Genomic DNA, 16,674 nt, shown 5'->3' with positions numbered 1-16,674 from the left:
TCTCAGAAGACAGTATTAAAAAAAAACAAAAACCAAACCCAGCATTTCTTACACATTCAGCCGGAGGCTGTTTCCCGCCAGTTCGCAAACTTGTGTTGATTTCCCTTCCCGTTTCCCTCAGCGTAACTCGGCCTGCTGGCCCCAAGAGGTGGAGTGGGAGCCACCCCCCAGGACCACCCGGCCCTCAGCTCCCTGGGGAAACGCAACATCGGAGTTAGGAAACCGCCTCTTCCTCCCCCAAAACTGGATTTTGCACCCTTCTTAGCGACAGGAGAATACTGTTAACTACCCTATGGGTACAAATGTCTGTACTGCTGACAGTGGCTCATTTACCTGCGCTCCAGGACAAGGAAAACTGTCCAAACTGCATTCTTAGCGTAGACAGGCAAATTCTGAAAAACACCTGCAAGTAACCTGATTTAGATGGGGTATGTAAGAACGCCAGAAAGTGGGAGACCCTTGGGGAGTAGATTAGTCACTCAGGAAATGTAGTTTTTGGATTTAAAAAAAAAAAAAAAAGTCCTATCATCTAGGCTATACAAAAACACAAGTGAAGGCAACAACCTCCGTTATGGCAGAAAACCAAAAGAATGTTAAAGGAACTGCTACAGCCTAATTCAGCACTACATATTTAATAGAATTCACCTCTCACTGCACCCTCACAAAACAGCGTAGCGTTATTCTCTCTGCAGCGCAGTGGGAAATTTCAACAGAGGAATGCACAGATTAATGTCTGGTTCAATTCTTTGCCAACAGCTCAAACTCTCAGGCTCGCCCCTTTCTCAGGGCAGAGAAGTGTAAACCAAGGAGAGAGGTCATGATGTCAGAGAAAACGCTTCCTTTGCGTGCTGCCTCGAGTTTATTCAAAACAGTGACAAATGAGAACAAAGCGAAAGAGTTTAGGCTGAAGAGAAATTAAGAGGGCAGCATGCATGCTTTAAGAAAAATTCAAACCAACCTGTAAAAGAGCATAAAACCTTTGGGGTCCTTGAGAGAATTTGTCATAGTATATATGGCCTCTTTAAGCACAGGTTGGGGAAGCACCTTAGAGGCTTCAAGCTGGCTCCAGTAAGGGGGCAAGGTAGGGGAACAGGGCAAGAACCTGGAGGATTGTTTTCAGGCTGTATTTTTTGACTGGCATTCAACTTCGTATTTATCTAACAAGAAGGAAAGAAGGGAAAAAAGGAGAAAAAGAACCAAAAGCCTCATGCAAGCATTTTACACTTCCAATAAGCAGAAGGGAATGCAAATTTTTCAGTCAGCGATATAAAGGACTCTGAATTTAAATTTATGGTTAAAAATTATAAATCCATCTTAAGTTTCACGTATTTGCATCAACACTGATCCTAACTGCAGCCACGCTGTCAGAATATCACGAGGGGTAGTAGTGCTCCATACTTAGAGGCAGGACAAGCAAAGACAACTCCGCAGCCAGCACGGCTAACACAGAAACAGGACACAGTTATCGCCAGTGCCACTGCTCCCTTCCAGTTTTCCGTGAAGTTAGCGGGGTCTACAGGATGTGCTAGGTTAAGGTTCGGGATATACAATAGATTAAAATTAAACAAGCAAACTCACTCAGAACCCCAATTACCCTATAGAAAATATGTTTTAATATAGACAGCTCACAAATGAAATAAATTGCCCTAATGCATTGCTAAGCTGCATACATAACACTGCATATACAAAATTGTAGTCTTAATTCAGAGCTATCAAAAGCAAGGACACGACAGTTCTTGTGCAATGTGTGACAGCAGCACAACTGCATTCAATACAAAGAAAACTGTGGAATCTATGCTATACCTTGCCTTTTTGTAAGAGAAGGAAGAAAGCTCACATTTTAGCCCACCTTTTCTTAGTTGAAACACATTCTTGGAAGTGTTTCACCTCTTAAAATTTAAATGTAAGGCAACTTTTATTAATATGCATCTCAAGAATTTAACTAAAGTGTTTATGCACTTACTTAGTATTAAAACACCCATGTTGACTCTGAAATTAACGTTTGCTGGGGGGTCTTACCCTAAACAAATTGATTCCCATGCCTACTGCTATTAAGGAAGCTCAGCTAAAACCCCTTTTTTATTAAAGAGACAATTTGTAACTGTCACTTTGTGCCTGAAAATCATGACAGTAGTGGCAAGGGTCTTTGTGTTGGCCGTGTTACAAGCAGTAAACCCAGCTGATGAAAGCTGGGATTTCACATGTAGATTTTTGTACTTACTACGGGAGTGAAGTTACTGACTCCTCCCTACTAGATTTAGAAGTATAAAAAAAAAAGTGCTGCATAGTATCAAAACAGTACTGACCAAAGGAGGAACTGTAACTTCTGTAATTTCACTCAGTATCCAAGACTACAGAAGTGCACCCTCCCCCCCAAGTTTATGGTAGCCAAAAGACATTACATGAATGAATTAGAAATTACAATGTCTTCCAAATTATGTAGTTCAGCCCAGCCACAACCTCAAAGAAAAAAAAAAATAAAAAATCTGTGTGGCAGTGAACTTTCTTAAAGCAATGAAGCTGTAGAGCTGCTTGTTTGGCCAAACAAGTATTTCTTGAGGCTGAAGTGAGTACAGTGGAATTATGAAGACATTCCTTTCTCCATTCACAAATCTCTCCCTAAAGAACATCTCATTGAAAACAGGAAGCCACTCTCTGCTTGATGATTCAAAATTCTGAAAAGAAATGGTTTTAGAGGGTATTTAAAAAAAAAACAAACAACAAACCCCAACCTCCACAAACACAGAAAAAAAAAGGAAAAAAAGTATTTATCTGTTGTTTGAAGCCCAGATACTGCAACACCAAGAACAAAATCAAGACTATAAAACAACTTTGCTTATAGTTCCACACTAAGAATGTGAAGTTTGCAACAAATACAAGTATCATTCCAGAGTTCTACTTTACAGAACAGAGCAGTTAGGTTAGGTTTTAAGGATCTTCAAGTTGTTCATAAACCTTTCAAAGAAGAGCTTAAGGTGCTTGAGACTCAAAAATAAGAACCTAATTTGATTAAGAGCTCTGCTTCTCTAATGGTACCTTTGAGAAATACATGCAACCGCATTTTGTTACACATACGAGCAACTTTGCTTTTATTTTCCTCTCCACATACAGGCAAAAAAAAAAAAAAAAAAAAAAGCCTTAAGTTGAAATATAACCTAATGCTGTTGGGACAGCAGCCTAAAATTGGAGAAAAGCTTTCTGTCTACACAGGTATTTGGCCACATCTTCCTATTACAATCCAAAAAGTGCTACAGACAGCTGTATATTGACTACTGGTTTTGAACATATTTAGAAATAACTTTCTATTGTTGATATGGCTAAACTGAAGCCTATCTAGAAGTAGTACAGCATTCTGGTAGAATTTCTCTCCCTCTAAGTTATTTCCCAAACCAGCAAAGATTAGAAAACTTTGAAAAAAAACTGTCAAGTCTGATTCATCCATAATTTGCTTAGCATTTTAAAAGAAGAAAATCCTCATCTTCAGTGCTCACCCATGAGGAAACAGCAACTCTAATTACACCAGAAAAGGAGAGAAACGCACAGTTTAATCCAAATTCCAGCAGGATTCTCCTCCCACCTCCCATTTCTAGCATTGCAGTATCAGTACACATCATGAAACAATATCTAACTCTGCAGTACTTTTCCACAAGTTCTCTCATGCAGAAGAGCAGTAGTAGTTCATTTGGACCTCTGAAAACCATCTTGCAAAGTCTCAAAATATTCTGGTAAATTCGGCAAGTAGACATTCATTTCACAGAATAAGTTGAGGATAAAGAGGGGCATTAGTAACAAGGTAAAGTGTAAGAAATAAACTTAGATTGACAGGAAAGAGTCCTAATAGGAAGAGTGCAATTCCATTAAATCATACTTCTATATTTCAAGGACATAAACATGACTTTTTTTCCATAGAAAGCTCAGCCATTTAAATACTGACATATACCAATTTAAGATTAGGGTGGAAATAAAGCAGTCACAACCTTTGTGTGCACTGTAAGCATAAGCTAACTTCACAAGCAGTAATACATGTGTATTAACACCAAATTTGGAAAATTACTACATTACTTCTCAAGAGATGAATTCTGCATGTCTTTATCCAAAGCTTTATGAGAAGCGCTCTGTTTCTGTACAGGTAATTCAAGCATGAACTTCTTAAGCGCTGGTACACAAAGCAGTTATCCTGAAGATACGTAGACGTTTGTTCAAAAATTTCAGCAGACAGAATTCTGTTCTAGAATTGGTAACTGCTTACATAGTTCCAATTCCCGTGGGGAACTGGACATTCACTTCCTCGGTGGGAACAGCTTCTTATGCCATAATTATAGATATGAAGAAAAATTCTTTCATGCATTTTTCCTGTGCTTTGTGTCCATCACTTCCTCAGCATCATTTTGTCACGCATCTTCCCTTTAACCACCAGGACACTGTTCCCTTGAAGCCTGCCTAAGTTTTCAAGGAGTCAAATACTGTTTTTTTGGCATTACCTGGGTTATGATGTGTTGATATTACAAATTTGGCCTAAGTTCCAAATATAGGAGGGAAAAAGAGTATTTAACTTTTTTAGCACAATCTTTAGGTGGTAAAGCCTGGAGTTTCTGAAAGTTTTACTTTCCTGGGGTTTGATCGAACTGCCTACCTCTAATGCTGAGGAGCTGTACATTTACTATTCCAGAGAGCAACCAGGAATGCTTCAGTACAGAGCTTTCAGGACAAAGCCTGATGTTCCCTGTAATCAGAACTCTTTGGCTGGACACTGAGACCAGACCAGGGCCCCCTCTCTGATGTTATCAAGAATTTTCTCTCCCTCCCACCCAATGCCATCTGTACAGCTGCCTGGAAAAGAAACACATTAAAAAGAGCAGAGATAAAAAGGACAATTGGGACATAAAATCGTAAGACGTGAATAAGCAGAGGTTGAAAGTGAAAGGAGGAAAAATACTGATTAGCTCATCAAGGAAGAAGGTACCTAGTGAAAAAGGAACCAGAGCATCCAGTGCTCCAGTCTCATCTGCTCTGGGGACCAATCAGGATGCAGAGTGTACCAAAGGATATCTTTATGGGGATCATCATCCACATGCTCTGGTTTCTAACGATAAATGAAAGGGAATTTCAGTCTTAACTCTGACTCTGCACAGTGAAGGAGTGTATTACCTCCATTAAACAATGGTGATGACTGGTGAAATTACCAGCAGGAAGGATCAGCTGGGCTCCTTAATTCACTTTGGGCAACATAAACTATCTCAAAGCTTACTGGTATTAGCTAACCTAATCTGATTGAATTTGCAGGAATGGATTAGAACAAGCTCCGATAATTCTGTGCCAGAGAAGCAGGAGGTACCAAGTACTTGGGTGTGACATTAATTTTCAGCAGCACAGCCAGGATCAGGAAATCACCCACAGTCCACGCATTCCAATCCAACAGCATTAACAGATATTTAAAGTCTACAAAATTCTACACTCAATAATGCAAGAATGCTCTTCTGCAGATTTCCTTGAAACCAAACAAATATGGTTTAATCATGCAGAAAAATCGTTTTTTCTCCCAAGAGAATTTTTTTTTTAGCTACACTAAGTCAATTTTAACAATGAATTCTTCCTGTAAAGAAGGAAAATAGCAGGCAACATATTTTCAAGTTCCCAAACCAGCCACTGATAGTCTAACCTTTGAAGACAACTATTTTTCTGAGGGACTCTCCCTTACATTAAAGGACTTGGAATATTCCAAGTCCAAAACTGTAAGTGGAATTTCATTCAGTCAGAAATTCATCTGCCCTAGCACATGGGATGCTATTAGAAGAAATACCTATAGCATATATTTGTCAGAAGACAAAGTCATAATGGTTCCTTTTCATCCTACTATGAATCTGCACTCTGCAAGAGATTTAAAAATCAATATTTACTAGCACTACTAAAACCACAAAACATTCAAGTAGTATATAACTGTAATGCAAGCCCTTGCATGGCAATCCAAATTTATTGAACTACTGATGCTAAGTCATACAAAATTGCACCACTTTAATTAAGGCTTTTAGTTTACATTTGGCCACCTCAAAGCAGTTGTAACATTAGGTTGGTCAATTTAAATACTGTGGCTCCCTGTTGGATATACACACAATCTTTACACCCAAACGTTAATGCATACAAAGCAACAAGGCATTGTTAAATAAATCAGCAAAAGTTAATTACTGCAACTTAGGCCCTGTGACCAATTACACATGATTAAAATTACTTCCCACATTCACATCCACAGTACTCTTCCACCATTTAACATCTCAACCAAAACGTTACACATGTAAAACAATCACTAACAGGCAAAAGTACTAAACCTGTATATTTGGTATTGCAAATACACTTATGCATGAGCAAGCAAGGGAATTCACAGTGAGAATCTACAGCTGCAGAAGCCCGAAAATGATTTACAAAAAATTGTTAAATCATTAAAAAATCGTTTTAAAATATACACTTCTTGTTGTAGACCCCCACTGTACACACAACTATAAACATTGTTCCCTATGTAAACAAGGAAAAGGAAACATACAATAAAAGGTTGAAAAGTCTGGACATTTCCTTCCCAACAGATATTAAAGGCCATGTCTTTAGTCAGACGTTATACTGAAAGGACTCTTAAAGACTAGATCACTGTCTCCACAGGTTTTTCCTAAAATTAAAAAACTATATAGCTGTTGTGTTAATCAAAGCGCTTTTGTACAATACGATGATGATGATCCTGTATTTCTTTAAAAAAGTTACAATAAGCTACAAATACCGATGAAGCAAAGTTATCTGGAGTAGTCTATATAGGAGCTCTTTGGACTTTCTTTTATTATGCTAAAATAGTGGTGCTTTTAGGATTTACATTATTGTACTCTCCAATAGAAAGTGGGGATTGTTGAAGTATACAGTACACAGTTTTCATACATGTACAACATTGGTGGATGAACAATGTCTCTTATCAGTAATACTGGATGCAGGCTCTGGTTTTACCAGTTGCATACACTTAGAATATTTATAAGTAAAAATCTCTCGTGACACTGGAAAGTGATTAGAATGTGCAAACTGATGTAGTAGCTTTCATCCATTTCTTAAAGGGTACCACCACAGGAAAGTCCATTTAAGATGTTGGTAGGTTTAATAAAGTTGGAATGCTGGCACTGTTGAATTGGGCAACAGTTCTTCAGACCTGTAACAACAAAACAAGAGGCGTTAGTAGTAGTAACAACTATTTGTATTAGTAACAACTATGTGTCATTTCTCTTTAGTTAAAAGAACTAAAGCAGGAGCTAGTAAAGTTCTTAGCAAACAGAAGATAACCTCCTCACTTCTCCGCTACCAATATGATTTCTACTGTACACATACAAATAAACAGACTATCTCAATTAGTAAAACTGAATTGGGATACACATAGTAATCCAAGCTGAACTGTGGAAGTAGTATTTGATGGGTGGGACTAGTTTTGCTTACAGTACGACAGTTCCGGTGGCTTTAGAAACAAAACCACATCTGGAGGATCAAAGCTCCTGAATCAAGAGCCCTGTTAAGGAAATGCAGCAGCCATTTCTGTCTCCTCAGCTAATGCTTTTGGAACCCCTCAGTTTCACTTTGAACCGATTCAGTTGTTCAAATTAAGTTTTAACATCGCTACCAAAAAGAGTCAAACATGGCACTATCTGAGTATTAATAAAAGCCTGCAATTTATGACAGTGAAATGTCCTACCAGGATCCTCCAGTGTATCAAACAGGTCTATCAGATGACAAAATAATGGATCATAGCACTGAAGCAATCAAACCACCAGATGTCAAGTAAAATTGAAGGGAATCGAGATGAACAGGAAAACTGCATGATGTCAGGTCAATCAGGAGAGACCTCTGTCCATACTAAGGCTCAGAGGTGGAAAGGGGAAACAACCTGCCCAAGAACCAGTTGCAGAAAAAAATTCATGCCTGCTGACTAGCGTCTGAAAAGGCTTGCTTAGAGAGCAGGCTGGAGCTTGCTTGAGCCTTCAGCAGCATTCTTAAAGCATAGATTTAGTCATGTAGAACATTAACCAACTGCCAACAAATAAGAAATTGATCTAGTAACCAAGAGCTCCAGGTCAAATATTTCAAGTGTTACAATGATCACTTCACTGTTCTCTTCCAAATGTACTAATTACAATGCAGTCTATAAAATATCCATACAGTCCAAAGAAAGCAAGCTAAATTCCTATGACATCATGCAAGTACATGCAGGAGTTCAAAGCAGAAAGTGACATTTTAGCAGGCAAACTGCAATATTTTACAGTGCGCATTCCTGATAATTGAGCTGTTGTAGTATATTCTACCAGCCTTTTAAAAAGAAAACCCTGTTTCCAAAAGCTAAAGCTTTGAAGTAACAGAATGAACATCCTTAATTTGAGCTCTACCAACATCTTAAAGCTTGAAAAAACCCCAATACTAATGTGAACAGTTTGTCTTGCACATAGTTGTAGTTCTGACTTTGGAATGGCAAAATGAAGAGCATAAAAATTTCCAAGATAATGTAAATCAAGAATTTTCAATGCTGTTCTGCATCAACAGCTACCACAATAGTTTAGGTTTTTTTGTTGTTGTTTTGTTTTTTTAATAGCCATAACACACAGAAAATTTGAAAACATTTACCTGGCTCAGAGCTACAGTACAGCTATGTATTAAAGTAGCTGACATGATGACTTTTTGCGTGCTTTTCCAGGCACTGGAGTTTTTCTGTTAATTTGTCGCACAAGGTCATAAAAGATCTGTGAATATAAAAATCAGTTGGTTATTGGAATTAAGAGGCTCCTCTCATAACCTTAAAGCCTTGAATCTTCACACAGAATTTACTCATATACTCAAGAACCCCTTTAAGTATTTAGTTATCACAAAGCCAGAAAGTTAAATTGTATACTTAATTAACACCTGTTTATTTTCTGTTTAAGATAATTGTCTGTCAAGGCTTTTCCACTTTCAGTGAAGCAAACTGGAAAGGCATCTATAATCTGCAGCTGTTTAATCTCTGGGTCAAATTTATCTGAACACACATGATGTATGTCACGATGATCAACTAGTATATGCTATTACTTTGCAATTTAGCACCGAGGTCAAGAAACAGGCATCAGCTTTTCTCTGACTCAAATCACTTTAAAGATATTCTTTTAAAGAAAGTTCTAGTAAGTTTTAACTCCACATTTTCATGGTAACTCAAGTACACTGCATATTCTGTAATAGTTTCTTGTATTTGAATGAGGTCACGCTTTTCCAGATACTTTAAAAATACTGAAGTCTAGAGAATTAATTCAGCAGCCTCTCTAGGACTACAGCATGACATAAGCGTAACATTTCCTAGAAAAGTAACTCATGTATGAGTCTCTCACACTTTGAACCTCCTGGAATTCTAATTAGAGCATGATTTTGTTAAAAGGCTAATTTAAGACAAGTCTACATACTACAATTAAACAGCATCTGTTTCGTTCATAACTGACATTGTTCCAATTATTTCTGCATCTCCTAAATCAAGGAGGTCCTCATACTAAAGCCATCCTAGCAGCTTCCTAAGCGCTGGCTGCAAAGCTGCAAACATTCCAACAAGCACTTTTAGTATTTGATGAAAGTAAGTTCTGGATATGACTTTTATATAGTTAAGCTGATTAATTTGTATTTAAGAAAAATCTGAATAGTTTCCAGAAATTCCCAATTAAACACACATTACTCATTTTTAAAATCAGCTGTGCTTAAAACCATCATACTCATTTGATTACATGCAAATCTTGCAGAGAGGCCCTTTCAACTTGATGCTGCCAGTGATGTTTTCCAGAAGACACAATAAACTGCAGGGCTTATCATAATAATCAAGCTGTTCCAGAAATGTAAACACTAACACAGCTTTTTTCTCTCAAAATTTTTGCATCCCTTTCTTTATGCTGGCACTGGATAAGTGCACCCCACTGGATAAGAAGGCATGCACTATGGCAAGTCCCAAAAATGCATGTGTGTGATCAGTCACCTAGCTCCTCCCCCCCCCCCCCCCCCCCCCTTTTTTTTTTTTGAACTGAGCACTTATTTAGGTCTCTTCTCTAATCAGCTGCTAATTTGGACAAAACCCTTAAGAGTTTTTGTCCTTGCTATCTCAAGTAATTTAATATCAAATAGTTTAAATCAATTAGTATTAAGGACTTAACTCTTAAAAGGTATTTTTTTTTAAAAAAAGATCTAGTCTAACAGTGCATTCTCAGTGGATATAGACTATATCAACTAGGGAATGTAAGATGAAAAAGGTATGTATCCCAAATTCATAGGAATATAATTTGAAAACTAATTATACTAAAATTTAATGTAATTCTTAGAATTCGTAAGTCAAAGCTAACTATATCCCATAATAGAAACATGTCACAAATTCTCATAATAATTTTGTACATTTCTGTCCATTATAGTGAATGTTATTCGTAATTTTGTTTTTCTTGATAAGCCATAACATTTGGTTACCAGAACACAGTGCCTCATCCTTCTCTCCCTGCCACCCCTCCCCTCACAGGTAGTGTGCCTTACCTCGTTAACATTTATCTTTGATTTTGCAGAAGACTCTAAGAACGCACAGTTATTCCATTGCCTTGCTAGGTTCTGACCTTGTTCCTTTCCCACAACTCTTTCATCTTCCAAGTCACATTTATTGCCAACCAGAATCATAGGCACCTAAAAAACAATTTAGTAACAGCAAAAAATTAATTAAAATTTTGGGAAGGCACAATGTAAATGCACACCTAAAACCCTATCTGAATCCTTAGAGGATCCCAACCTCCAGAATAGTCAAGTTCTGCTATAACAGAAACTTAAGTTTACAGTTGTGCGAGACTTTAATCTCCAAATCAAAGTGACTGCATTTTTTGCCTCCTGTTTGGCAGGGTGGGGGGGGAATGGTTTGAAGATTCGGTACACTGCCAGTTGAGGAAATCTCCCATCTTCTAGAAGACCAAATGCGATTTCATTTTTAGATGTTTAAGGTATCAAGAAGTCTACTGAAGAATCTGCTACAGGATTCTTACACGTTCAAAAATCCTGGAGAAAGTGGCCTGTACTGGGCAGCATGATGAAGGATGCTAAAAAGCTCCTTTCACCATTCCTCTACTTCGAGCTCATCTGCACTCCTTTCAAGAGCAGTTTGCTCACACAGCTCTTACCAGTAACCTGATGCACACAGAGGAAAGAAACATGCTAGCTTATCAAAATTACTAACTACAGAAAATGCTGAATTGTCCTTTGTGGCAAGAAAACGCAATCATACAAAGCTCGGGGTTTCCTTTCACTAATTGAAGGACATAGCTAAGTTTCTCCCAAATTCAAGTGTTGAAAAAGCTTTACAGTATTCTGATCATTCAATTTCCCCCCACTGAGAGAGCAAGTCATGCCTAAGATTTGGTATAGGAAAAAGTTTATGTAAATTTTGGTGAGAACTAGATTTGGAACTTGAAGCTTCTTTCTCCTGATACTATGGAATAGCTTTCAAGACTAAGGGGAGTGTTGCAAGAGAAATACAATTCCAAGGAAATATTACCAAAACACTACCAAGAAAGCTTATGCAAATCAGCATAAATATACCATGTAAACTAACGTTTCAAGTATTCTCACATTTATCTTGACTGTAGTGTACAAAGTTAATTTGATGCTAAACAAGGCTGTAACTTGGTAGGTTCTGGATGCACATTGCAACCGAAGTACTACACTTTTGAGATACATTTGTGATAATGGGTAATAAATCACTTCTACAAGAAATCTGCTGAACACAGGCAAGACCTGCAAATGCTTACGCTTAAGAAAGTGCAAGGTGGTTTGCATTACGAGAGTCACAATGAACTTCCCTGAAATTGAAACATTTAATATATTCTGTGTCTGCTGGCAGCAGAAGCATATGTGGATACACACAGTAAGGAAGGGATCAAAGTTTCCATTAGCACAGTTCAAATGAGATGAGCACACTTGAAAAAATGTTCGTTGCTTACATTTTTTTTCAAGGAAGATTTTGTATCTGATAGCTGCAACCTAGAAGGTATTTCTATTAAAAAATAAAAAAAAAAAAAAAAAAAAAAACATCACACTTTTACTGCTGTTTCACATTTGAAATACCTTTCTTCCTTTTATTAAGGGACTATTAATTTCCTGCAACTGGAGTAAGTTTTTTTTTAATCAATTATAAACTGGAATGTTTTAGACTCACGTTATAGCTTTAATAATGCTAAGAAAGGTACACATTGAAATTGTGTGGAAATTGTATGGCCAAACTTACTTGCAAGACTACACACAAAATATAAAAGCTGGGTAACATGCAAGTTTAAAGCTTACAGTAGTGTCTTCTGTAAGAACGTAGAATTTTGTGCTTTTAAAAGACCCTAAACAGTAGGCATATTGAAAAAAAAAAAATTGAACTGTGGGGTTTTTTAAACCTTCATTGAGAGTAATTGAGGTTAGAATAGAGTTGCTTTAGAAATGTTTTCCGCAACACTAGTGAATAAGGTTATCTACAATTTCAAATAGAGTATTTTAAAGGAAGAGATTAAAAAGACAATTCTCTCTATACCACATGACAATTTATGATTTCTCCAGTTTGCCTTAAGAGTTGCATTTCTGTACTATGCATCTACTGGTTGATTTGTCTCTTAATTTAAAGCTTGGAAGCTATCCAATCACAGTCTATACATTACAGCATCTGTAATGAAAACTGTAAATATATGTATTAAGCATTTTCAGAGATGCTTACATCATCAGTGTCTTTGACTCGAAGAATCTGTTCTCTTAGATCCTGTAAATCATTAAATGTGGACTGTGCTGTGATGGAATATACTAATGCAAAACCTTGTCCATTTTTCATGTATAGGTCTCTCATTGCTGTAAACTGTTCCTATAATTAAAAAAAAGAGATACAGATGTTACATTCAATTTGCACCTTCCTTACATGAACTGCCATATACTTCAGGTCACAAATGGATCACAAGCACGATGCATTTGTGCCCTCCCCCCCTTTTAGAACTGACTAATATTTTACTGTTTGACTATAAGCATTACAGTAAACTGAAATGCTTTTAAATAAACCTCGTTTGGAACATTATCTAGGGTGGCTGAATAATATCTAGATATTGCCAAGAGCTATACCCTGGGTGTGTGTGTGTGTGTGGAAATCACAGAATCTAAAGTAATTTCAAAAGAGAGGAGGTACAGTAGAAGGTACAGTATAATCTGTAGATACAGAAGTTACATTCCTCCCGAATCCTTCCTTGCATACCAATTTTCTCCCATCTCCTGACTGTTCTTGAAAATGCATCGCAAAGTAAATGTGCCCCTTTTCAGGCTCCATTTTGCAGTCTAGGCACCTTCCTATGTTAAATTCTACTTTCATTTTCAAGGAGATTAACTAGAGGATGGAGACACTCAATAGACTCGCCACATTTCCTAGACTTTGGTCACAACTACGATATTGCATAGGAAGACTCGCTGGTGCACTGCACAGCAGCATTAGGTCTTCTATGTTTAAAAACTCTCACCAGTATGACTGTGGAATAGCATTTGCTTTTCTCACTTTAGTGACTCTGCTATCTTGTGAATGATCAATCACTCACTAAGTCCCTTGCTGTATGCCAGATGAAAAGCCCAACATATTTCAAGAGAACAGCCACTCCATCTTTCTGTAGTTTTACGTGGCCTTACTCTAATACGGAATTTAAATAAATTATTATTATTGGACCAGATTACTATTACAGTTCAGAGAACACATGCTGCGCTCCAAAGGTCTTGAGCTTGTGCTCACTGGAATCAATGAAGGAAGTGACTGCTTTCAGTAGATTTTGGAATAAATCAGAGAAAAACCTGACCAGTATGTAAAGGGTCAGCATAAACCCTGGGCTTTGAGTTCACATAAGCTGACTAAAGCGATACTATTTTTATCCCAATGTCAGAGGACATCTCACACACAAAAGAGAAAGGAGAAAAAAGCATATATCCTCTGCAGCAACAGAAATCAAACCTGAGCAACCATTGGGCCTAAATTTTCCTCTGGGCAATATAAACTCGAAACAGCAGCACAAGTTCTTTCAAAATTCTCAGTCTCACATCTTCCCCTCTTACAGAACATGAGCTCACAGGAAACTCGCAATTTATTTTCTGCTCCAATACTTGTTTAAATACTAGTATGTTAAAGAACATCCTTTAATCCAATGCACTGACCACAGTTACTTTTTAGAGAACGAGGAAGGAAAGGTGCCAGCATTTACATCCCTACAGCTTTTGATTGTTTTAACATTGTACATCAGTATTTAGGAAAGTTGGTTTTACATACCGTTCCTGCAGTATCTAGGATTTCAAGCATACACTGTTGTGCATCTACTTCAACTTGCTGTCAAGAGAGAAAGATGTGGTTAGAGTTTTTCCTCTTGCAACTCTCCCCCCCAAAGACACCAGGAATTGTGTGATTTTATAAGCAAATTCATAATGCATAAAGCAACATAATGGCTTAAGAAGTTTATATGGATATACACTTTGAAAACAGCAGGAAGAAGCCTTTCAAAGAGCCCTAGTGACATTTTCAAAAGCAGCGTCAGCAGCTAAGTACCACTTTGCAAAGTGATTAGGAATTTTTGATTATTAAAAAGGAGGCTGCTAAATATGTAATGATGGTTATCAGCAACTAGTACAACTCATTTCTACTTGTTTCAGGGATCATTCACACAGTGAAATAAAAGTACATGTGGAAAGCTAGAAAGTTGGGTTGGCATTACTAATGCTCATTTAATAGCAATTTAGATCAACAAGAGAATAAGTAGTACACAGCAAACAATAAACAAAGCAAACCACTAAGAGTGGTGTCCCCAAACCAGGCCTTTAGCGATACTAATTAGGAAACTGATCCAGCTTAGAAAAATTTGCAAAAAAAAAAAAAGAGAAAGTTTAAGAAGCCAGATCAGTTTCTATTTCAGAATTCCTCTATCTAGTTTCTACCTCAAAAAAAAAAAAAAAAAAAAAAAAAAGGCCTTGAGGGCATCAAAGGACATGGAAGTGCCCTCAAGCTGTTTCAGGCAGGCTACCTACTTTCTTTTTTTCTTTTTAAGCTATTGGTACACTTCCCTTGTTTCCGTTTGCATGTAAAATTCCTAGTTGACAGATCAGCACTCAGAAAGAAGTTCATGTCCCCTATTCCCGATATATGCATTATCCTCAATATATGTATTATCACTCATTTAACGTCAAGCTTTCCTTTTGTAACTAGATTTGAGCTGGCGGGGCGGGGAAGAGGAGTATTTCCACTCCTCTCTCACCTCCCCCATGTCCCCTAGGGATGGGGATTCCTTCAATAGCCACTGTTTTAGCACGTATTGCTGACAAAGTTATTCAGCTAATTAAGCAGCATCTATTCTCTTTATGAAGAAATATTTGGCGAGTAAATCAGAATGTCAAGTTTCAAGACTTCATGCTCAAACTATTTAGTTCCAGACAAACTTAAAATTTTCAAGCCAGGTCCTCTCAACTTCAAATATTCTAAAACTAGATTTAAGATTAATAGTACAGAATTGCAACTGCCAAACCAATACATTTTAAAGTCACCCAAGTCAAGCAGAAAGTTAGAATTGTAACTAGCAGTGAGGGGAAGAAAATTACTGCATGAAGTGTTGTCCAGACCTAAGCAACACTTTAACAATCTGGCTGATTTTAAAAGAAGAATAAACATAGATATTCCTCATCATTTCAGGACCAAACCTGATCTTTGCTTAAAAAAAAAAAAAAAAAAAAAAAAAAAGAAAAATTACTTAGCAAAAGGCAAAATTTCTTGAAATGGCTTTACATTTTCAGGCTCCATGGAAATAGTCTTTGGAAAAATTCACCGAGCAAACATCATGAATCTAGTATGACCTGAAGAATGTAAATACGTAGCAAAGGAAACATTTCAGTTTAGTACAGCCTGTGAATAGTTTTGGAGTAATTTATTGGGCCTGACCAGCAAAGGCCTGCACCAAACATTGGGATAGGATCCAAAAGTCTTTCTCCTCTAATACAGAAAAAGTAAGTGGCTACATAGAATTTTTTGTTGCTGTTGTCTCTTTAGTAAGAGTTCCAGCTTTGGCTGGAAGCCCACATGCTTAAGAAAGACTAGGATTTTTCCAGTTTATAGATTTCTATGAGGTCAAAGACGACAAGTGTGAAATTATCACTTTGCTCTCACTAATTCCTCTTCTGTTCAGAAGAGGTTCTGGTAGCTATAGGCTGCGATGGCTGTTAATGCAGCCTCTTTATTCCAATATAAATGTAGCCCAGTGCTGAAAGAGGACATACTGCAGGTTTTTCCCATTCCCAGCTAGGGTTTGCACATTTTGCCTCCCTTGTACAGACACTGGTATTTTTGTGACAACATAGTGAGTTACATCAGTGCATCAATGCATCTGAAAAGCAATTCAGCTAGAAAAAGAAAAAAAAAAACATTTTTAAGAAACTGACACAGATGAAAACTAATCTGCTTCACCAAACGGTTAACTCTTTTTGTGGCAGTCCAGATGTAAACTATCTTAATCTGGAATATTAATCATGGTCTCAGCTGAAACTGAAGAGTGAGCAATATGGAGATTCAAGATGATGCAAGCAGAGCCTGTCATGCTGAAGATGGGAAAAGAGAAACTAACAGGCCACTGTGTTTGTTCATTTACAACAGGT

At 37.3% G+C, this 16,674-nt stretch overlaps 1 protein-coding gene across 2 annotated transcripts in view; it reads right to left on the bottom strand.

Annotated features, from left to right (window-relative positions):
• Positions 1–3,140: 3,140 nt before the first annotated feature.
• Positions 3,141–16,674, bottom strand: part of RAP1B (RAP1B, member of RAS oncogene family) — a 31,992-nt gene continuing 18,458 nt past the window's right edge. For both annotated transcript variants that reach the window (XM_009646249.2, XM_035901668.1), the window contains exons 4-8: positions 14,312–14,368; positions 12,740–12,880; positions 10,537–10,680; positions 8,635–8,750; positions 3,141–7,177 (exon numbers count right to left, since the gene is read on the bottom strand). In XM_009646249.2, the coding sequence (XP_009644544.1) occupies positions 8,664–8,750; positions 10,537–10,680; positions 12,740–12,880; positions 14,312–14,368 (429 nt within the window). In that variant the 3' untranslated portion in view covers positions 3,141–7,177; positions 8,635–8,663. The remainder of the gene's footprint in view (positions 7,178–8,634; positions 8,751–10,536; positions 10,681–12,739; positions 12,881–14,311; positions 14,369–16,674) is intronic.

Source organism: Egretta garzetta, unplaced genomic scaffold, assembly GCF_000687185.1.
Source record: "Egretta garzetta isolate BGI_Z169 unplaced genomic scaffold, ASM68718v1 scaffold68, whole genome shotgun sequence".
In the NCBI taxonomy this organism is placed as follows: Eukaryota; Metazoa; Chordata; class Aves; order Pelecaniformes; family Ardeidae; genus Egretta; species Egretta garzetta.
Note: the sequence above shows the minus strand (reverse complement) of the source record. Positions and strands in the feature narration are given on the sequence as shown.